The 24,735-nt window shown below is 40.9% G+C and overlaps 1 protein-coding gene across 1 annotated transcript in view; it reads left to right on the plus strand.

The window, feature by feature from the left end:
• The window catches only part of CDH8 (cadherin 8), a 314,936-nt gene that overhangs the window by 14,213 nt on the left and 275,988 nt on the right, over window positions 1–24,735 (plus strand). Inside the window, exon 2 of the mRNA XM_031458332.2 lies at window positions 1,086–1,536. Coding sequence (XP_031314192.2) covers window positions 1,285–1,536 — 252 coding nt within the window. The 5' untranslated portion in view covers window positions 1,086–1,284. The remainder of the gene's footprint in view (window positions 1–1,085; window positions 1,537–24,735) is intronic.

Genomic DNA, 24,735 nt, shown 5'->3' on the forward strand with positions numbered 1-24,735 from the left:
GAATTCCCTGAGCCAAACTGTTCCCGATAGTGTCCTAAGGAATTATTTTCCCATTTAATCTAATTCAGCAAGGCTTTTCTCTGGGATCTGCAGTGGACATTATTTCTTTAAAAATATTTTTTTTGAGAGGGAAGAAACACGTTTTGCCACGCTGAAGGTAAGCAAAAAATGTATTTGACACCTCAGGTAATGGGGATTTTTTTTTCCTTTTTGCCCATTCCTTTCTGAATCGCCTCAATTGAAAATTGTATTTTTACCATATTTCATTCCCAAAGGAGCTTTTCATAATTTAAATCTCCTGTTCAACTGTACATCTGGAATGGGAGCCTTGACACTGTCCTGATTATAACATACATGCTGGACATTACAGAATTTCTCTCTAGGAGCATTCTAATTTTATTCACTCATTATTAGCATCCCAGCAGAGAATTGCATTCTGCACCCTGAACTGGATGATCCTTTCTGATGGGTTGTGGCAGCTAAGACTGTAAAAAATGGGGGATATTTCCCTTCTCATTTTCATTTGTAATTTTTTTAAAAAATTTACCCATTGAAAGCTAGTTTATTCACATAGTTCAGCCTAAAGTGAATTAGAACTTATCTTTAAAGTAGGCATTGTGGGGAGAGAAGGAAGGAAGGAAGGAAGGAAGGAAGGAAGGAGTTTGTAATCTCTACAAGAGAACAAGAGGGCTCCACTGTCATACGCTCAAACCTGCATTACAACCAAAAAGACTTAAGAAAAGCGACAGTGGGAGGAATGGAGAGAGAGGAGGAAGGAAGGGAAGGAAGAAGGAAGGAAGAAAAAGAGGAAGGAAAGAAGCAAGGAGGGAAAAGATAATTTCAGTTAGTTGAAGCAGTTTTTGATAAGAAACATAAATAAAAAAATTAATATGAAAGTCTAAATAAAGCTTAAAGCATAAAAGGACCTATTAGCCTATTTGTTCTAATTCCTCAGATCCACTTTCTTAACTCAGGGCTTGGGAAAAATCCACTGTTGTTCACTTACATGCTTTTGACAAGCAGTACTTTTGTTTGGAAACCTGTTGCAGTGGACCTTTATCTTTCTTCCTCCTTGTGTTTTGCAGGAAATTTCAATGAGAAGGAAAGCCAATGGATCGTGGTCTTAGAAAAACTGCTTAGATGATGTCTGTTTCCTGTGCTATAAACACGTGGCAGAGCTGTAAGTAAATGCTCGGCACTGCATGATGAATTGGATGGCTGCAGACCGGAGGCAAAAAAAATAATTGTCTCATTTTCGTGGTGATTTGCTTAACTGGTGGGACCATGCCAGGACGGCTAGCGGACACGCTCTTGGATCTCTGGACTCCATTAATAATAATATGGATTAGTCTTCCCCCTTGCATTTACATGGCTCCGATGAATCAGTCTCCAGCTTTAATGAGTGGATCCCCTTTGGAACTAAGCAGGCTGAGTGAAGAACAGCGGATTTTGAACCGCTCCAAAAGAGGCTGGGTTTGGAATCAAATGTTTGTCCTGGAAGAGTTTTCTGGACCTGAACCGATCCTTGTTGGCCGGGTAAGCGTTGTTTTTAAGACCCCAGTTTCAGGATCTGTGGCTGGTCTCTAGATCTTTACCATGAGGCTTGTCGCTGTTGCCGCCTAACACTTAGCTGTACGTACTTTAGGCCAGATGGTTAGTTAGTTTACCTGTAGTTTCTTTCGGAATATGAATAATCCCACGGTAACAGTTTTAAGTGTAGACAAACTGTGCTTCTTGGGAAGGCTCATCCTCTCCCCACCTCTCCCTCCTCATCATAGATAGGATAACTCTTGTGTAATTCCTCAAAAATAAGCTTTTTCTTTCTTATTTCATACAAGAAATCTGCACACCAAACCTTTTCTGGTAACTTAAAGCACTTGCTTGGTTTGAATTTCTACCACCTTGATTCCTAAGATGTTATTTTGTTTCATTTTATTTTGAGGCCATGTATCTCCAGTTGCAGGTAGATTTTTGTCCTTTTTGTTTGTTTGTTTTTGTTGTTTGTTTGTTGTTTCAATCATTAACCTAGGAAGGAGAAAGGGAAATTCTTGGAGTGGATGCTTAGCACTGCTTTGTACTGTTAATTCAGGGAACTCTGCAGTAGGAAACTAGTTCATTCATTGTCAGGTGGAATCAAATGTATAGAATCAAAATTTTGGTTTAGTAAAGTGTGCGTGTGTGTGTGTGCACATGCATATATGTGTTAAACTGGATTTACATTTGTTTTGCTGTTGTTGGCAGGTGAGACAACATGTTCCTTGGGTAGATGCATGCTGCTTGCTTTTCAAAATCTCACTGAGGGTTATTGAAGACCATACATGTTTATTCCTCAGAATCGTTCATAAGCTTCTGTTACTTTTGATGCACACCATCATCGTAGGGAGAATTCCAATTATGAGGCTACCAATGACTGATTTTCCTGATAAGTCAAATTCAGAAGTGAATCATGTCAATATAATTCATTTCCCAAATGCAGTGATTTTTTTTTTTTAAAGGAGAATTGAGTATTGATCTTCAAGACTTGAGTTAACACTTCGTGTTTCATTAGGAACTTCTGATTGCATTCCTGCTTCTACCTCATTGTCCTGCAAAGCAAATTGAGCCTCCCCAAGGGTTATGTTTTCTCATTTCGTATAGTTCTACTTAGACAAGGGAAATCTGGATGAGGCAATATCATGAATCATTCAAAGAATATTTATTGAGCTATTTCTATGTGCCAAACACTTTTTATGGCACATGGGGGCCTGTCAGTGAACAAAACAATGATCTGTGCCTTCAGGAAATTCACGTTCTGGCCAATATTGTTATGTATTGAGCACTATTATAAAAGCTCTTTGTGGGCACAATTCTATTTGATTCTAACAATAGCTCCTTCCTGTTCTTGTGATATATATGTGTAGGAATATTCATACATATATACACAAAAACAAACAACATATGTATAAAAGAGGTCTATACTCCTTTATTCGTCCAAGTCAAAAACTTAAAAAAATCTCTGACAGATTTTTTGGTATGCTTGCTACAAACTCAGGCAGCAGAACTGACTGGGGGCTATTTGTAGTCATAATGCATCCCATTACTGTGACTGTTCACTTATTTCTCAGCAGAAATGTTAATGTGTTGGATTACAGGGTGCTGCCACCACTCTGCTGAGGGTTTCACTTCCTATAGTTTATCTACCTTCATACATTTCTAAACGTGAGAACTTCTCAGTGCCAAAACACATCTGGCCTCTGGAGTTTGAATAGGAGCTTCTTGACCACATTATCTTTTTCTTTCTTTCTTTCTTTCTTTCTTTCTTTCTTTCTTTCTTTCTTTCTTTCTTTCTTTCTTTCTTTCTTTCTTTTTTTTTTGGTACATGCAGAAATTGAGACTCAGATGGATTAATAAAGCAAACAAAGATCACAGAGCTAGAAAATGACCTGAATCTGAATCAGGTTAGGGATTCCCAAGGCCATATTTTTACCCACCGTATCCTGTTACATCATAGTGACTAGCTACCATGTATTTAAACTATAATTTGCACTTAAGAATTATTGAATATAGAATGCAGAGTCCTTAAATTCTTACTTTCTGGATATTCAAAACTTCTTTAGCCAGCCCTGAGGCAAGGTGTTTTTATACCATATGAAATTTGGGACATACAATACGTGCATACATACATAATTGATGGATATTTTCTGCCTGTTTCTGTTAGTTAACTCTAAGGAGGTATATCGCACTGATGGTGTCTTGTGTAATATAAACAAACTTGCTATGCCCAGAAGAACTTTCCATTTTTATCTAAACAGAAAAAGTAATTAAATTGGGGTTTGTTTTAGGCTCAGAATCTAATGACTAATTTTACCTCCATTCTTTAAATGTAACAACTGAGAGAGAGGCAAACCACGAGGCATTTATCATCCTTCTGCAACTTAGGAATACTTGAGAAATTCATGCTTCTGTGAATGACAGAAGTGTTGCTAGTGAACCTTCGGATTCTGAAATGGCCAACATGCTCCTGATTCTTTACAACTGTTTTTATGAATTAGCTGTTTCCCCTCTGTCTGCCATGGCCAATTCCCAAACGATCGTTAAATCTCAGTTAAGCTTATTTTCTGAAGGACTTTTTCCGCAAACATTTCCAATCATATACATTTACCTTTAAAGAAAATTGGTCCTGAATTATTACAGCTTAGCCTTTGAGGATCTTGGATTGTAGCAAAGCTCCGAATGCATTTCAGGTGACTGCTTCAGATTAGGAGTCAGACCGAGTGTGGGGATGACCCGTATCGGGGTGCCCACCGGTGCTTTACAGTGTTTTATCTCTGTGCACGCTCTTCCACATCTGACACTAAACCACTTCATCGCTGAGCTTCTCCCCAGGAACTGGCTGAGAAGCATTAGTTACTTATGAGCTTACCTGCTCTTTAAAAGGCCCTCCTGCGAGTCACCATGGTGGGAGCCTCGGGCCCGGCAGACTGAGTTCAAGCTCTGGGGCAGAGCCAGTTTTTGAGTGATGGGCTCTTCAGAGCTTCACATATACTCTTACATCCTCCACTGTCTGTTTTTACTATTTTTGGTAGGCAGCTGGATGCAGAGAAAGAACTAAGCCTCGAAAGATGGCCTCTGCAGTGGTTTGAATTCTGGATTTGCCACTTTCTGAATGTTAACCCTGGGAAAGTTACTAAAGCTCTTCAAGGGTTATCCAAGAAAGATAAATATGAGTAGATAAGAATAAATAAAATAATGTATCCATAGTGCCTTCACATGGCAATTGTAGCCATGATTGTATCCTTAACTCTGTGTATGTGCGCGTGCACGTGCAGTTGGCGTGATGGACAAATTGACAGTTACATAGAAGGGTGCGGAAATCTGGGAGCCTAAAAAAGGTCCTTTCAATCAGCCCAGGTTGCTTAGGATGGAGGTGATGTTTGACATTTCGGTGTGTCTTGCAGGGTACCTGTCACTTAGCCTGGTGGCGTGGGGTGGGATGGGATGGGATGTCAGGTGGCCCTGCTGGAAAGAAAGGCTTATGCCTTTGGGGATAGGGTGGGATGACTGAGGTGCCCCTCGATCAGAAGCAGCATAAGCCTGTGTATTTCCCATTGAATTCAAACAAAGTTGAAATTTCTGTTCTTAGCCTTCTCTGCCTCATTCTGTCTAAAATATAACTGCCCCCCTCTGAGACTTCATAGCCTTTGAGTATACTTTATTTCCCTCCTTCCTCATGATCTCTATCTCACGTACTCCGTGCTGTATCTTGTTTATGATTTGTCTCCTACTAGAATGTAAGTTCTACAAAGAAAAGGATTTTGTCTCCTCTGTTCTTCACCGCATGATTCCTCAGGACCTAGAACGCTGCCTGCACAGAGGAAGAGCTAGTAAATATTTTGCATGAATAAATGAATGACTATTTCACCTAAATAATGCAGGAATTTATAAAATAAAATAAACCCAATCAGCTTTAATACAAATAGCATTTTTCAGTCAAGGGGACAATACATGGCTGTCATGTTCTCCCTTTCTGTTGGTGTTTTAGAGACCAGCTGGGTAGTTTAAACAGTTTATATACATTGATTTTAAAAGTCTTTTTTTGTGTGTGGTTACAATAGTGACAATTTAATTTATTTTTATTTTTATTTTTTATATGTACAGATATCCTTGACTCCATGTTTGCCTTAAGTTTTGTAGCAGAAAAATTTCTGGTAGCGCATCCATAAGCTTAGTGGGCTAACGTATTAAAAAGTGGTTTCTTAAAAAGTTAAAGAGAAGAAGTAATAGACCTTCGTTCAACTGTAAATGCTTAAATAAATAAAGTCCCAGAGACTGGCTCCAGGAACTCATTCCCACTCCCGTCTCCTCCCTCCAATACCCCCTCCCCGCCAATTCTGTAGATACTGAAATCACAAAAATCCAGGATGCTCAAGTACCTTATATAAAACGACACAGCATCTTAGGCCCACCTGTGGTGGGCGGGGCGGGGCGGGGCGGAGCGGAACCTCCCCTGTGCCTTTGCTTCTGCCAGATTTTGCTCCCTGCACTCGCCTCCGGAGCGTCTCCCACCGAGGTAGGCGTGGGCCGCACCCCTTGGCTACCACCTCCCCGTTCCTCTAGGAGGTGTGAGCGCTGCCCCTGGGGGGTCTTCCGGCCCCTCGGGTCGCGGATGCTGCCTCCACCGACGCCGCCGCCGCCGGACGGGCAGCAGCTCGCATTTGGCCACGGGCCCTGCGCCCTCGGCCTGGGAACAGGGGCGGTTAGCCCGCGCCGCCTCCGCGCCCCCCGCACGCGCTCCCGCGCCGCCCCCGCCGCAGCTGGGCTCCGAGGGCTCGGAATAAGCGCTCAGTGACTGACCCTGCAAGTAAAACAGCAAACAAACAAACAAACAAACAAACAAACAAACTCGGAACCTCCCGCGGGAAGTGGAACCAGCTGGAGGAGGGCTGGCTGTACCTCACAATGTAAGTACTTAACCAAAGAGAGAACCAAACTCAAGTGCAAGTTATTAGGTGATACGGAGCTTTGTAATCCTTTCTCCTCTGAATTCAGTTTATTTATTCAGGACCGACTCTGTGCCAAGCACTGCGCCCAGTCCTTGAGATACAAGGATGGATAAGTCACTGTCCGTCTTTCAAAGAGTTTTTAGTTTTTTGATGGAGATTACTCTTCTCATATTGTAGTTCAAGCATTCCCACTCCCACATCCTGGCTCTATTTCTTCCTTCCTTTTTTTTTAATTTCTGTTTTTTAATTGAAGACTAGTCAGTTACAATGTGTCGATTTCTGGTGTGCAGCATACTGTTTCAGTAATACATATAGATACATATACTTATTTTCATATTCTTTTTCATTATAGGTTCCTACAAACTACAAAATATAGTTCCCTGTGCTATATAGAAGAATTTTTTTTATCTGTTTTATATAAAGTAGTTAATATTTGCAATTCTCAAACCCCCAATTTATCCCTTCCCATCCCCTTTCCCCTGGTAACTCTAAGTTTGTTTACTATGTCTGTGAGTCTGTTTCTGTTTTGTAGTTCATTAGTGTCTTTTTTCTTTCTCTCTTTTTTTTTTAGAGATTCCATATATGAGTGATATCACATGTTATTTTTCTTTCTCTTTATCTGGCTTGCTTCACTTAGAAAGACTATCTCCGGGTCCATCCATGTTGTTGCAAATGGTATTATTTATTATTTTATATGGCTGAGTAGTATTCCATTGTATAAATATACCACAACTTCTTTATCCAGTAATCTGTCAATGGACATTTAGGTTGTTTTTGTGTCTTGGCTATTGTATATAGTGCTGCTATGAACATTGGGGTGCATGTATCTTTTCGAATTTGAGTTCCCTCTGGGTGCATACCCAGGAGTGGGATTGCTGGATCATATGGTAAGTCTGTTTTTAGTTTCCACTCAGTTTTCCATAATGGCTGCACCAGACTGCATTCCCACCGTGTAGGAGGGTTCCCTTTCTCCACACCCTCTCCAGCATTTATTGTTTGTGGACTTTTTAATGATGGCCATTCTGACTGGTGTGAGGTGATACCTCTTTGTGGTTTTGATTTGCATTTCTCTGATAATTAGTGATATTGAGCATTTTTTCGTGTGCCTGTTGGCCACATGTCTTTGTTGGAGAATTGCTTGTTTAGGTCTTCTGCCCATTTTTGGATTGGGTTGTTAGTTGATGAAGGCTACGGAGTCCTGTCTGTGGAGGCTGTCCCCCTTTCCGGTGGCATGAAGCAATCCTGGGTGGGGATCCCATTATCTTCCAATACATCTGCAAACTTTTGTTTGTGCTTCTGTTACAAACTGGACCAAAAAAGTCTTTCTGAAAAACACATACCAACCAACCAGACTCCTCTCCTGTCTCTAGTTGTCTGTGGAACAAAGTGGTTCCAAATCTGTTCATAAACACGTAAGTACTTAGCATTCCACATTATCCGGGACCTCCAGTGTTGACTTTCTCTGCCAATTCGGGAAGAGAATAAGATGGTACATGGGACTTTCACTCTATATGTTTATTTGTTCTGGTCTTAGAAAGAAAAGGAAAACCCATGGCGGTCTTCATACATGAATCTGTAACTGAGACAGAAATCTTGTCCTTGGGATGAAATGTGCACGGACTCTCTAGGGTGGACTGCTTGATGCCATCATGAGAGCCCTTGGCTGGGAGTCAGGAGGGTGATTAGTTAAGTCACTCCATAAATATTTATTGAGCACCTACTACCTGCTAAATGTGGTTACCAATGGATCCTCAGCTCTGAGCAAACACAGATCCATGCCCTCTGTCGTAATGGGCTAATAGGGGGAGACAGATGTTACAAAAATACTAACCAGAACACCTGTCATGTTAACACCGAGATAAGCACTCTGAAGTGAAGGAATATGGTTCTTTGGAAACACCTACAGAGGAAGCTAGTCTCTTTGGTGGGATGATGTATCTTCTCTAAAGAAATCACTTTGTGAGCTGAGATGCTATTCCACGTGAACTAGCGCATAGGGATGGAAAGAGGCAGCATTCCCAGAAGAGGTCATAGCATTATGCACATGGCTATTTAAGAAGCTGAGAGAGGGTCAGGGTAATTGGAAGACAGAGAACTAGGGTTGGGATTTTTTGAATCAGGTAGAAGGATGGGCAAGGATCTCTTGGAGATTTGATTCCTTCTTTTCGCCTCTGCTATAAAGTAGCTGGAAGAGAAAGTTACACGGCCTCTCCGGGGTGCAGTTTCCTCACTTATAATTGTATAGTGGATTATGAAATTATATTTAAGATACAAATCCCTGTGGAACAGGCAAAGAAAGCAATATAAAAAAAATGTGCGACATCTATCAGTTTTTGGCCCGAGTTCCTTTAGCTCTTGTTCTGTGGTTCTGTGGTCCACTGTTCCTCATACTGCTTTATTTTGGGAAAAAACGGTTTGCTTTCCAGGTGGTCAGAGATCTATACTAAATCCTCTTTCTTACATAAACTCCTCTGCTCTCTTTCCTCCCTTTTCCCCTCCTACCTGGGTTTCTGAGCAGTTCCTTATTTGGATATATCTCTCTCGATGGTGATACCACATCTATTTATAATTCTCTCCCTCCAAGGCACTGACTCATTTTCTTTCTTTAAATTTGACCTTCTAACCTTCCCTCTTCCCTGTAACTTGGAAATGGTTTGGGTGGTGCTTAGTATGAAGGACACGGGATGCCAAATAATTACTCTATATTACAGTTTACGGTGTCAGCGGCTGGTGAGAAAATTGCACTTGACATGCCATTATTTTTGCTGGCCGTTTGCATGTTAAGAGCACTGGGCTACGCAGCCACAGCCAAATTGTATCTTCGGCCTTGCGAGAACAATTCACTGTCAATTTTCTGAGGCTTCTGCCTACTCAGACAGAGCCTATGCACCAATAATTTGGCAGGAATGCAAGTCAGCATTGCATGTCTCAATCTGGCTGAACAACAAGGGTTGCCTGCCTCTTGCCCAGTGTCCCAACTGTTAGAAATCTTTTGATGCTGACATAAAGAAATGAAATAATATTAGCCATATAGGTCAGCAGAAACTCTCAACATACATACACATGCACACACACTCACATGCACACAGTCTATTAGCTGACTTTGTACATGAGTAAAATCCTGAGTCATCTCCTAATTCTTTCTGTTGGTGGCCCCAAGATTCTCACTCAGTTTCTTTCCACCTCTACTACGAAGGTAGCTGGAGGAAAAAGTAATACAGTCTCTCTTGGGCGCGGGCAAATTGTATCTCCGTTCCTTACCAAGAGGCCAGGTGAGAGTGTGGATAATCTATTTATCTCTTTAGATTCCTGGAAAAATTCCTACAGACTTCTTACAGGAAAAGCCCTGTGCACTTTGTCAGTCCTCTGTAAGGGTCATCTCATCGAAGCAGGTACTTTTCCCACTTGAAGCAAAATGATAGTAGTCAAGTGTTTGTGGGTGAAAAGCCAGATTATGTAACCCTACTTTATGAATAAAACAAACAAACAGAGAATTGATTCCTGTCACAAATACGAAGCCAAAGCTCAGAGGGAAGGATTAGGCAAACATAGAGCCTGCACAACGAGGGAGGCTTTCCCTACTCACAGAGTAGTATGAATCATCAAAAAGTGACCAAGATTTAGAACATGGGAACATGATCACAACTGAATAAATGCCAGAAGCAAGATATAAAACGTGTACAAAATATAATGTAAAAATGCATGTGTGATATGAACAGAGTACCTGGCACATACCTATTAAGATATGTTTGTGGACATAAAAAAATACGTGTAATAAAACGTTAACAAAAGGATGACTCTGGTCATCCTTATTCAGCAATTTCACATTCTGCTTTTACTCCCCCCCGCAACCCGCCCCTCCCCACAGAGTCAACACTCTTGATTTTAAAAATTAATATAAGGAGAATCCTAATTATATATATAACCACTATATGGATTTTGATATAAAGATTTCCCCAATTGAAAACAACATACATTATAAAAGCCCCAAATATATGATTCTATCTAATAAATAAATGATAATCATGTAACCTGCATTGAAAACAAAATAGTTAATTCCTGGCATTAATTCATACTAATAACTCTACTACAAATCAGAAAAGGGAAAAAATACCAGTATATTCAAATTTTTTTCTAATACATGTGATTGGATTATTTTTTTTCCTATGTTATAATTTTCCGCATTCAATTTTCTAGGCTATGCTTTTATTACATTATAAAACATAATAAAGTGAGAGAAAAATAAATGACAATGTTATATTCAATTTTTAAAAAAAACCAGGACCAGGTGTTCCTAGCAAATTCTTGGGAATCATTCAATGTGAAACTCATTTGGTAAATAGAATCTTTTTTTTTTTTTTTTAAACCACACCTGTGTTAAAGCTTTGGACGACCCATCTCATCAGTTAGTAAATTAAAGTGCCAGCATTATTTAATCATTTCTATGAAACTATGAAGAGAGGAAGAACAGCCATAGCCTTGCTGTACTGCTAAATGTGCGTTAAATGACTTTCACTGCCATGGAATAGATGACAGATTATCCAGAAAGGAAGATTTTATATTTGGCCTTGAAATGGGAAACAACTATCTGGAGTCTTCAAGTAATGCAGTCAGCCTGCATGTTGCTTGTAACCATGCAATAAGTAAGAATAGCCTGCAGAAGTTGTTTAAGGTATTACGTTGTTTAAGAAAGATGAAGGTGTTGCAGCATTTACAGGATGTCGTTTGGCCTGGCCAGATATATTTTCTACGTAGCACTTCCTTCAGTATTTCAGCATTTTTCATCTGTACATATTATTTCTGTTATAGTTAAATTCACCCCCCTAAACACACACACACACTCTCGCCCCTTGGCATAATTTAGTTATGTGTATAGTCCTGTTCCTAACGAAGTCTTTAAATATTTTGATGTATAGTAAAAACAACGTTGTCAATATTCAAAGATCTGAATATTTCACTAGAATGTGTGCATATTTTCTTATCAGCACCAGCTACCCCACCTCACATTTCAAAACTTTTTAGATGTTATATCTAAAAAGAGAAGTAAAATACACTTCATTCTTATTAATCAAAGCGGGATTCTGCAGACCACCGGCAGCAGCATTACCTGAGAGCTAGTTAGAAATGCAGAATTTCATTCTTGCTGAATCAGAATCTGCATTTTCACAATACCCCCAGGCAATTCCTGTGCATATTAAAGCATTAAAATAAAAACCCATATTTTTAAAGAAATCAGTCCATCCCGGGATTGTGCGAATCAGGCTTTCGGCTTTCTGTATCTAGTCTGAGTAACTTTTGAGTACCACTCAGTTAAACAAAAGGGCCCTGGGGCTGGTGTTTGGAAGAACCCCAGGCAAGGTTCTGGGTGGAAGCTGCTGCTTATCTCATTTGACCTCTGCGGGGCAGGTGCTGGACACAGGAGGCTGCCACATGAGTTTGCGGATGGGACCTCCTTGTACTGCAGGTGATGGCAGGGGGAGGCAGCTGTCTGTGGGCCCCCCAAGCTCGATTAGCTAACAGGAACTGCTTCCTGCTCAGATCCACAGACTGCTCTTTTTTTCTTGTATGTATTTACCACAACGTGGCAGATGTGCTCTGAAATCTGCAGAGCATCAAATGTCACTGGGCTTCCGCGGGAGACAATAGCGGAATCCAAATGAGCCTGGTCAGAAAGGCTGAGGAATATTGTGGGAACAGCGGGGAATAAAACACTGGATGCATATTTCTATTTCTCTCTAATCCTAAAAAAAATAACCCAGCTATGTTGCCTAGGTTTTTTTTTGTTTTGTTTTTTTTTGTTTTTTTTTTTTGCTATGAATATATATTGGAGACTGTGAACTTGGTGGCATGGCAGAGGCATTAAAGTGGAGAAGAAAAGGAGGTTTAACGTAACCAAAATAAACTGAGAATATCTATTAAATGTTTACTACATGGTAGACACTTTATAAAGCTTCCTTGTTCAATCCTCACGGTAATCCCTTGATGAAGGTACCAGCAGCCCCATTGCCAGACCTGGAGAGAGTCACTGAAGGGAAAAGTTACTTGCATTAGAGTTTACAAGGTTAGACAAATAGTGAGTAAGTGATCAAGCCAGGAGTCAAACCTGGGCCTGGTGCTCTCAGAACTTGTTCCTGTCATCTTGGCAATGCATGGTCCCAGGTGAACCCATTGTGGGAGGAGGTCAGTGCTCTGGGCTGCCACCCCAATTTGCAGATGAGAAAAGTGAGGCTCACTGACGTTAACCAAGGTGTGGTCTCATGACTAGATGTAAAAGTTTTAATAAGATGTAAGGAGACATTTAGAGGTGTCTGTCTCATTGCAAAGCCACTACATCTTTTTCTTTGCATATATCTCTCTATGCTTTGCTAGTCAGAGACAGAGGTGGATATGAACCCCTTGAGAGAAGAAAAAATGTCCTTGAGGTTTATACATGTGGTGACTCTGTTTTATTTCCTTTACGGGGAGATGAAACTGCCACAGCCTGGGCCTGGGGAGATTTGTGGGTTATTCTCCAAATGTCGCAGCTAGCCCCATATCTGTCTTTTTGTCTCTATCATTTGCAAATATACATTTAAGATGATGATGATGATAGAGTTAAGAGAAAAGTGATGAAGGAATAGTAGGCAGAGAGGAATATTTTATTGAGCATCTCAGGCATCTTGCTCTGTGCGTTAAATATATTTGTAGATGTTACTGTCTCCATTTTGCAGGTAAGAAAATTGAGACAGTGGGACTAAAGTGACTTCTCATTGGTTAGGTGATGACAGTGAAATGATTCTAGCTTTTTCCTGAGTTGGGCAGAGTTCTTAATGACTCCAGAGCTATTGCATTAAGTTCCCTGGAAGCTTTGGCCACAACTGGGCAATTTTGTGAGTTTCTTTTAAACTGAGAATGGCCAGAACAGTAGTAGGAAGAGCAGAATGTTTGAATGGAATGGAAAAGAAAATCTTGTACACATAGACAGGAGCGAAAAGAAGACAGAAAGCTTGTACCCTGCAGTTTCTTGAACTAATTGTGTTAATGCTGAATAATTTAGTAACAACTCCCTGTACACTTGGAAGCTGAGCTGGTGGACATTATTGCAGAGGCTCCAGAGGTGGGATCTGTAATTTACTTAGCTGTCTTCAGTGACTTCCCCGGTGCCTTTTGCAACGCCAAGAATCTTTTTTCCAAATGGATATGTGCTTCTCTGTTTCATCTCTTCCTTGCCAGCTCTTATAATGGTGACCTTCCTCTGGACAGATCCGGTCATGTCCTTTGCTACTGGCGCACGCTGGCCACTGAGAATAACCCCCTCGTGCCTTGAGCAGATTCTACGAGGAAAAACGACCAAACCCTGTAACTCCTCGAAGCAAGCCGGGCTCCCTGGCCACTCAAAGGCTTTATTTAGAATGTGGCAGGCTTATTTATAGTAGCATTTTCTTTGCTTTTATTTTTTTATGTGCTCCTGGGAACCCAAAAGTATAAATGAATTTCTCATTGCAGTTTGCCTTTCGTCACGCTCGCGCGTGTGTGCTTGCATGTTGTGAGTGTGTGTGTGTGCGCGTGCGTAGGCCTGTGTTCTATTATTTTTCACTTCGAGCAGCGTTGCTCTGGCAGAGCTCATCCTCTGAATATGACCCTGACTTTGCAGGGACATTTGTAATCAGCCCTGGGAGGTGTTTTCAGGAATCATTAGACATTGGCGATGGTTGGTTCTATTGATCATGGCCACTGCTCCTCTCCTCTTCTGCTTTTCCTGCCATTAGACTCAGGCTGTAAAGGTCTCAGGTTTTTTTTTATAGCTGAAACCAAATTCCACATCCAAACTAAACTATGAGGAATGCATTTCAATGTTCCCAGTTACTCCTCCATCCCACGCTGGGAAGAAAGGTGCGAGTTGCAGCTGAAAGACCGAACAAGAAACGTGGAGACACAGCCAGCCCAACACACAAGTACCCAAACATGGAAGGAGGTGATGAGACAGGGTCAAAGAGACAGCAGGCCTAGGGCCAAGCAGCAGGTGGACAGCAGGACAGGAATCCTCAGGTACCGGGACTCGCGTTGCTATCACGACACAAGGGAGAAAATGTATAGAAAGTGAGTGGCTTTTACAGAAACGCAGAATTTAAGTAACAGAGAATCAGAAACAATGAGAAAAAAAGTGAAGTTGGGTGAAGGCGAGAAGTGAGACGGGGGGAAGTAGGGCAGGTGAGACAGAGGGGGAGAGAGCACACGTGTGGAGAGAAGCCACACGGGGAGGATTCGGGGTCCAGTAAGTGACCTTCACTAGGCCCCAACTGGTTTCTTTTTGCCCCTGCACAGATGGGCTTGTGCATACTTTTATGGCATTTCTAGTCACACAGGACTGTTTTTTGTTGTTGTTATTTTGTTTTTTTAAGAAGTGCATTTCGATTCTGACACGTGGCGTTTGCTGAGTACCTGTGGCTGATGGGACTGGGCAGGAAGTCAGAACGAGCTGAGTGAACCAACGACCATCATGATCTTTCTTCTGTACTTCTCCAGAGACACAATTTTGGCTTTTAAAGCTATATACTGTCTAGCAATTGATGATAGAAACTAAATCACGGCCATTTAACCTCAAGTCAGTTATGGAGCATAAGAATTTAATAATGAATATTGGAGTGAAATCATCACATCATTCCTACTTAGAGATCAGGGCGCTAGTTTACCAAAGAAGTGGGAAAGGATTATGGATAAGCCTCTGGACCATTTATGTCTTCTAAAACTCTGAGAATATGGAATGGGCTTTTGAAACATTGGAATTAAAAAAAACAACATTTTATTGGAGTGTGTATTTCCAGTATAGAAACAATTTAACTTTTGCAGCTAATTTTAAATAATCTAAAATGGCCATAGAGGCTAAGGTGGTTTTCTACTTTTGCACTTTTACCAATATATTTGAATAAATATATGTTTTAATGGCTTAAGAAAGGGTAGGCAAGTTGGCAGTTGAAGGATATGCATGGTAGGACCAGGGGGAAATAACACTTCCCAAGTGCCTAGTGCCTTCCAGGATGTACAGAATCTTACACAGCCGTCATGTGAACCCTGTGAAACAGGGCTGTTACCATCACCTTCATGCCCGCTTAGCTGAAGAAGAAACAGGTTCGGAGAAACTGGATGGCCAAAGAAAATGGGGAATGGGGAATAGAACGCAGAACCAGCTGGTTCAGAAACCTAGGCTTCTTTCTGCCTCCATCGCGCTGCTCCCTCTCTGTCACTTTATTTGGTTCTTCCCTGTTTCCTTGCACATGGATATGTTCTTACGGAGTATGGGGAAAGTTCTGACCTCTACACAACACAATTTGTTCTTCTGAGTATTTCTCTTGATCATCCCAGCAACCCAGCCTATTAGGGCAACTGGGATGGTGTTTCTAATGATCACACTGGCTGCGCAAGGTCCTTTGAGAGGTCTGTGCCGTGGTCACTCCTCTCCATCAGGACGTGTGTTGAGATGACCACTGCAGTTCCATGCTGCGCCACAGAGCACATCTCTTAAGACTCAGACTCTTAAATCTTACAGCATGCCACGGCTGGGAGTTGGCAAAGGCCTGGATGAAGTTACCCTGTCAGGTCACCGTCCAGTCACGCGGTTCATGTGGTCTCTCTTAAATCCAAGGACTACAGTACTTCCCTGCGTACAGTGCCAAATGCAGACTAAGAACTTGGATTCCTAATAGTCATCCTCCCAGGGATGTTACTGAATGAGGCTTGCAGAAGCCTGTGCTGCCTTGTGAACGCTTAGCTTCACATTATTTAAGATTGGGTTCCTTAGTGCAGACTAGCACCCCAAGTTCTGGAGGATGCGTAGTCCAGGCTAGGAAGCCACAAATCCAAAAATGTTAGAGGATTCTTTTGTTAATGTTTGAGGAAGGCTGTTGCAGTCGAATCTTTAGGAATATATTCACCAGGCCTGTCTCACTTGGCACTTCAAGCTCTAGGGTACAATTTCATCCCGTGACCTGGCAGAGAAGCTTTGTTAAATTTATAAGGAAAGTCAGCACGCCTGGCAACTGTTCCCCGAGAGGCGGTAAGGAAGGAGAAGTCTGTGTCTGAAGTCTCCTCTCTCCTGAGAGATCTTTTGAGGTAGCTTAAGAAAGGATTCCCACTTTGGATTTGGACACTTTGGAGGGTCTTTGCAAATGCAAAATCCTCTGATTCTGCTACTCTCTAAGCACCACACATTTCTGGCTTTTTCCTTTGAATTTAATAAAAATGTCCGCACAAGGAAAACTTTTCTAACCCGTCAGGTCAGAGGTTGAGTTAAGTTTTCTTTCCACCTCCCCTGAAAGCTAAACATTAATGTGGCTGGATGCAGATTTTCATTTGAACCTTCTTCCTCCTAAAGGACTTGTGTTTTCTGTTTTACAGCTTGTGATTGCAGGCATATTGTTTCACCCAAACCAGCTTTTTAGGGAGCATGGATTTGGGTTTGCGGCTCTCGGAGGGAAACTGCTTCGTATGAACATAGAGACGCATTTAACACAAAATTAGGAACTGATGTTTAGTACACATTTCTGAAACCATTAAGAAATTTTCAACACAATTTCTGTCTTCTGTTGTTATAACCACAGTGGCTAGCCTATTTTTCTCCTCTATTTATCCCCTGAGATGAAGAGTTTGTACCGTTCACCTTACCCTCCATCACCTCCATTGACCTCTGTTGGTCAAAAGTACAGGCTCGTTTAAATGAGAACCATGGTAGCTCAGAGTCCTGTGGTAAGGAGTTCCTCTCTAATGTCAGACCAAGCTGAGTTTCACATCCTGTCATGACAGCCACACAGCTTTGTGACCTTGTGTGTCCTTTAATCTTGTTAAGCTTCAGTTTCCTCATCTAGAAAATTAACTTGTAGGATTTTTTTTCCCCTTAGGATTCCCCAGGCAATGTGATAGCTTTATTCACTAGAGGAGACTAAATAGAATGGTATTTATGACTATTTTAAGCATCCACATCTTGACCTTTTTTTTTTGGTCATTAGTTAAAGCCTTTTCTGATTGTCACTACCTGTAAGTTGTGAGGTCCCCACATTCCTTGGCCATACGTCCCTCATCCAGGCTTCTAGGGCCCTCTGAGCTCCAACATTCTGTTTCTCAGTAATTCTGGGTCATCTAAATGGATGTAACACCGAGCTTGAGGAAGGAATAAATCTCATGGAATAGAAGGGGCAGTGCTTCTGTAACACAAGTGCTTTGTCTTCTGAAGGCAGGGATGAAAGTATATGCTTCACTGTGACTTCCAATGTTCAGGGAGAAGAAAAGTCAGAGTGAAATGATGGAGTTCCTTATGGATAGGCAGACATTTCCAATGCGTCAAGATGTTACAGAACAAACAAAATAATTACTTTTAAGATAAAGGGAGGATGGGCTTGGAGATGTTTACCAGCTTTCAACTTCCACCACTCAGGGACCCACATAATGAGTCAGTGATGTGGAACATGGTGGTGCTGAGTTCCGCCTTGCTGCAGACCCTCAGGTGAACGCTGGTCAAGGGGACTGCTTTCTTTTGAGCTGTGTGTGAGTAAAAATGATTCCCTGAAAAAAAAAATACAATCAGGCATTACAAAGTGTTCTTGGCATACAAGTATAGAATTGCCATCATCATAATGTGAACTACGATGAAATATCAAATCTATGACACCTGGTATGGAGATTGCATAAAAAGAACAGCATTATTAGAACATACTTGATAAAAGCTATTACATTGCAATGACAGTTCTATTCAGTGGCTGTTTTTTTGTGTGTGCAAATTTTCAAAAAACATTGATCTTCAAACTCTTGAACAGGCAAGAAACGTTCTATCATTTTAGTATCTGGAATTCATTAAAATAGAAGCTAACCTTCAGTGGTACATTTTACAAATACTGAAGAGAAGGAACCTTTAGATTCATAATTACTTAAGCCTTTCACACCCCTTCCACACAAGTGTACCACCAAATCCCACACCTACACAAACAATTGCACTAACTTTCTTAGTAGTGGATAATTATTATGCTAAACATTTCTGATAAGTGTGTTTTTAGATAGAGTTGTATTATCCCATAAATTCACCTCAGGTTTGGACTTTGTTTTTATAAAAATGAGGTGTTTTACAAGAAGTTCATCTCTAGTCCAGACTGTCTAGGAATTACAATTTCCATTCTTTACTGCTTTCTTAAGGAAAATAGGAAATCTCATTGCTGTTAATAATAATGCCAATGACTGACATTTCAGACACTTTCTGCTATCACTGGCATAAACACTACAGCATATCTCATTTAATGCTCACCAAATCCATACGCGATACCTACTGTAATACCTTTCAGTTTGTAGACATAATCAGATCTAATGAGGCTGTACAATTTGTGTAAGGTCAGCCAGCTGAAAGTTACTGAATCAAATCTTAAACAAAAATGTATTTGCCATCAGATTTTGCCCTTTGAAACTTTTCTCATATATAACCTCCCATACAATAGTTGAAATTCTTCGGTAAAGTGTTCACATTCTGTTATTTCATCAAACATACACACATGCTCAGGACCCACGTAATGAGTCAGTGATGTGGAACATGGTGTGACACATATACAAACACAGAATTTAGAAACTAATGTGGTGGTCCGCAGATTTATTTACTTTTTATTTTCCAAATCAAATCAATTGATTAACGTGTTATTCTGAAGTACTGACAAGTTATTGGGCAAAAGTAGAGTAATGTATTTATTCAGCGGTATTTACTGTGCCAGAGCCCTTACTGAGGTGATTCAGGCGGCAGCAAGGACTCTGGATTGTTGTCAAACCCAAATTTGTGTGCACGACGTACAGTGAGGCCAGATACACCATAATGTCAGAGTCTGGAGCAGAGAAGGTTTATTGCAAGGGTGCATGCAGCATGGAAAACGCGTGGTCTGCGTTCAAGAGATCTGAACTCCCCAGTGGCAATAAGGCAAGGGTTTTTTAAAGACAGTGTTAGGGGAGAAGGTCATAGGATGACCACTCAGACGGTCCACGTGATCAGCTCATGGACCTTCTGATTGGTTGGTGGTGAGGTAACGGGATGATGTTTCCTGAATCTCAGCCTTCTAGTTCCAACCAGTCTACTGCTTGTGGTCAGCATGTAGTGGCCATCCTCCATCTGGGTGAAGGTCTTAGTTTTTGTAGAACAGCTCAAAGATGTGCATCAGATTGTTACCTGCATCCCTTCCGGGAACTAGATTTCCTATGACTCTATTGTCCTAATCATTAATTGCTTGTGCCTGCTCTTTGGAACTTGGGGAAGGCCTGGGAAAAGAAAGTCTTTTTTTCTGCAAACAAGAAACGGGACATGGAAAGGCTTTTGTACCCGGGACGGCCCAACAGGATCCTGTTCGGTCTCAGGATGACATCAGCTTTCACTTTGAAGAAATGAGGTAGAAATACTCAACAGTGGGCTATACACTCTTTAAAACAACTTTACCTATTTTTTTCCTCTAATATCTACTCATCTTAGCAACAATGTTGTTACCAGCTCACATGCGTTATCCAGATTTCACATCACCCCTGGAAAAGAATGAACAATCAACCAGCTTGAAATGGAAGGATTTCTCTCCTCTTGACTCTGTAACAGAGCACATAGCTTGAAGCTAGTGCAACTTTCTAGGCAGGAAGAGAGAGGATCACTACGTTAATCATTACTGCTGACAAGTTAAGCCTCCAGTCAAAAGCAGAATGTATAGTTTGTGTATTTACCTCAGGCTATTTGTCTCCATGGGGTAACTTTGAAAAGAAGTACTTACAGCAGGCTGATAGCCATATATATCCACACAAACACACACACACACACACACACACACACTCTCACACACACACAGACACACACACACACACAATTATGCTCATGTCACTGTGGATTAACCGAATTCCAAGGCTTAAATTATCCCCCTGGACTCTGATAATCCATCTCTCCATCCTAACCCAGAAATCCCAAGTAAATCAGATGAAGTGAAAATTTCATCCAGAATGAGTAGCTGTTTGATGAACTTTAACTGTACTTATTAAGCACAGGGTGGGAGGTGGGAAATGACCTGAATGAGTTTCTCTAGACCTTTCTCCACAGGGTTGGGGGTGGTCAAAACGGCTGTTCCAGTCTAACTCTCTCCGTTTTATCTGACTCTTTTTTTTTTTCTTCAGTTTTAGAGCTGGATATATTATTCCCCTGCACGTAAAATTTCCGTGTTTCTCCGTTACCTATGTAGCTGAGTCCTGAATCCCTCCCTAGTCTCAGTCATCAGCAGTTACCATTATGTGACCTTAGGGGATCATTCAACCTTTAATGTTGAAAACATTAAATGAGTTGGTAGGACGTAGACAGCACTGCTGTATAATTATTAAATGTAACAGTAAGAATGAGAATAATTATTATTATTCACCAACAAATAACTGTTACTACTTGTATTACTACTGCTGCTGCTAAAAACACCAAGGAATTTGTCTCTACAGATATTAAGAAAAATAGTTAACTTTGATCGGCAACCTTGTGAGAAATAGAGGTCAGAGAAGTGAGAGGAGTTCGGTTAAGATGTCACCTAGAGGCTGTGTCTCTTCTCTGCACTGTGATGTCTGCTGTGTCTCTTTCTATTCAGTGTTTGGTGGATTGGGATACACAGTACATGTTTGCTAATCGAGGAATCTTTCTATCATTTTCGTTATAACTTTAAAACCATCTTACCCAAGTGGGTGCTCAATAAATACACTTTTTTTTTTTCCTTCTAGCTTGCTCTCATGACATTTCGAAAACCAGTGTACTTTGAAGAAGTGTAGCTTGTGCTGTCTTAAGCCATGTGTTTCCAAGCTAAGGAAGGAATTTATTTATAACTTTTTTTTCTGAAGGAACATCTCAGTCTTGTTCTTACAGTATCCCGGTGAGCACAACATGAATATCTGAAATACATTCAGAGTTGAGTGTCTGTATATTACTTTTTCCAGGATTCTTTAAAATCATAATCACTACCTGGCACTTGGCACACATTATCTCATTTAATTCTCGTAATAAACCTAAAAGTTGGGTCTTATTATCTCAGTTGCATAGTGAGAAACCAACGTACTTCAGGAGGAAAGGCAAGTTTCCTAATGGAGGGAAGTCAGATCTACCCCTGCTGACCGTCGTCTATCCCTCCACTCCTCATGCTGCCTGTTTTAGAAGTAGCCTGTAACTTCTGTGACTTCCATAATCCTTTTACTCAGAGTTTCTGCCTCCAGATCTCCATCACTCCAGTCTCCAGAAGATAGGATAAGCTGGTAAAACTGTGGTGGAGTTGTGTTTCAGACCAGATATATGTGACCATGAGGAAGTGCGACCTCTCTCAGCTCTGTTTTTCAGCTGTAAAATACTTGGTCGGTGTATGTTTCCGATTAAAGGAGAGAGCACGTGGGAAGTCCCTAACAGCATCAGTCATACGATAGGCACCCAGGGAATGGTAGCTAGTCTTTTTATTGTTCGTACTCTTCTGATTAGTGTTAACAATCAGATCATGTGGAAGCACCATGAATCATTAAGATTTTCATCCTTCTAAGGCTGTGTATTCGTTCTGTTTGCTAATGAGACTCTTGTGCTTAACTAAACTTGTCTGCCCACTGTCTTAGTTTTAGCTTCCTTGTAATATTTATCCTCCTTATTTCTTAGAAGTGAATTCCTCCCCCCTCCCCCATTTATTGATTTCATTAAATCTCTTGGCACAACAAGTCATTAGAATAAAACATCCGGTCTTAAGAGAAAACAGTCTTTGGAACCAGAAATGTAGTTTCATTCCTAGGATCAAATAGGTGCCTGAAGGAAGCAGAGACTTGAATGTCTTTTTCAGGTGACAGATACCTTCTTTGTGGTGGCAACACTGTGACCCACCCCAGAATCTCTTGGATTCATGAGCCAAGATTGAGTATCTCAGGATTCTCAGTGATGGCAGATGATGGGCATGATTCATTTATTTACAAAATACGAACTTGAGTACAACTTTGAAGATGAAGCAAGAAAGGGCCGCACTGAAGTTCTTACCTGCTTCCTCTGTGTCTAGGCATGAGGGGGCCTGGTTGAAGACAGCATGGTAGATTGGGAAGTCTTACATTTTAGACAGTCCTGGGTTAAAATTCCGACTCTGCCATTGTGTTAGTCAGGGTTATCTGGGAAAACAGAGCCCATAGAATATATAGAGATATATGGAAAGAGATTCATTCTGAGGGATTAGCTCATGCATTTATAGAGGCTGAGAAGTCTCACGAGCTGCCAGCTACAAGGTTGGGGTCCAGGAAAGCCAGTGATGCAGTTCCAGAACTAGGGGAGTCACTGGTGTAAGTCTCAACCTGAGTCCAAAGGTCGGAGAACTAGGAATGCCAGTGCCCGAGGGCAGAAGATGGATGTCCCAGTTTCAACTCGGAGCAGTTCCAGCCCCCCTCACCTTTGTGTTCTGTTCCAGCCCTCAGTGGATTGGATGATGCCACCCACGTTGGTCTTCTTTACTCAGGTTACTAATTCACATGCTAATCTCTTCCAGAAACATCCTCACAGGCACACCCAGAAACAGTGTTTTACCATCTATCTGGACGTCTCTTAGCCCAGTCAGATTAATGCATAAAATTAACTATCATAGCCACCATATGTTCTTCTGCAAATAACTAACCTGATCTCTTTGAACCTCAGTTTATTCACCTGTCAAATGAAGAAAGTATCTAGTAAAAATCTGATGAACAGCTTTAGTTATTATTCGCCGCAGAAGGCCACATTTTATTGTGGTTTAATTTCAACTTGATGGAAAAGTTGGAAGATTTATACAAGGACCTCCCTGTATTCACGAGTTGTTTACGTTTTAATCCATTTGTTTCATCATCTGCTATGTATCTGCCTACGCATGTTATATTTTTCTTCTGAATCACTTGGGAGCAAGTTGGGGACATTTGTCCATGGCTTCAAGATACTTCAGTGTATTTTCTAACCACAGGATAATTGTCATAATCAATAAATGGGACAATACTATTATGCTTGTATGACTTTGTAAAATTTCGTCAGTTGTCTCAACAATGCTCTTTGTAGATGTTTGTCTTCCTTGGTCCAGGTCATGATGGCGTATACTGCACTTAGTTGTCATATCTTGCTAGTTTCCTTTGGTCTGAAACAAATTTTCAGTCTTTCTTGAAATATATATTTTGCAAGATGAAAGGCCAGCTATTTTGTAGCATGTTCTTCAATTTGTGCATCTGATAGTCCCTTGTGATTATATACATGTTACGCATTGTTGGATGAAAAACTTGTAAAAGTGATGGGGCGTTTCCCTCAGTGCACTGCATCATGAGATGTGTGATACTAATTTGTCTCAATATTGGTGATGCTAATTTTGCTCACCGTGTTAAGTGTCTGTTAAGTCTCTCCACTGTAAAGCTAGTATATTCCCCTTCATCATTAACAAGTAATTTGTGGGGAGATACTGTGTAAAAATTATATCCCTCATCAGACTTTGATCTAATAGTTTGAGCATCAGTTGGCAATTTTGCATGTCCATTTTTTCTTCCCTATTTATTAATTGGCATTCTTTTTTAAGGAAGTCCATGATCATTTGACAACTGTTCTCTGTTAGAAGGAAAACATAGTAGAAGCAAGAGAAAATGTTGGGCTATAATGATCAGTGCACAGTCTGTAAGTGCCTAGAAAAATAACCAGTATATGGGAACCTGACCAGCCATTTTGACGGCATGTGCAACACGGTACAGGTGCCGCCTGAAAGAAGTATGCGTTATGTTCTCATTCCAAATAGGATGTCACAGTTTTTACTTCAGACAGTACACCATAATGCAGGATGTGGAGTGATGGAGGAATCCCTGGTAATCAGCAGTCAGCTCCAGGAAACTAGGCTGGGAGAGTTGTATTTAATGTAAGAATTATGAACTGTTTTTAGAAAATCTAGATCCTGAGAACAGACACTAGAAAACCAGAGAGGGATTATTCTAAAAAAAAAAACCTCTGTGGTCATGAAATATTCTTTGAAGAGTATTAACCTCATTTATGGAAGAAAGCAAAGTTCGATAGATTAAGCTACCTAGCATTTCAAGATTGTTTAAACTGTAGACCCCATTAGGGATCTAAGAAACTACCTTGTTGCTGTTATGTAATGCAGTTTGCCTTTTGAAAATTCTTTCATAAATTAAGTTACCACCGTGAGTTTCAGTTAAAAGTCTCCCTACTTGGCAGCCATCTTCATCTAGAGCTGTGTTTGTGGGAAGCTTTTGGACTTGAGAATGAAAGCTGATACAA

Source organism: Camelus dromedarius, chromosome 9, assembly GCF_036321535.1.
Source record: "Camelus dromedarius isolate mCamDro1 chromosome 9, mCamDro1.pat, whole genome shotgun sequence".
NCBI lineage: Eukaryota > Metazoa > Chordata > Mammalia > Artiodactyla > Camelidae > Camelus > Camelus dromedarius.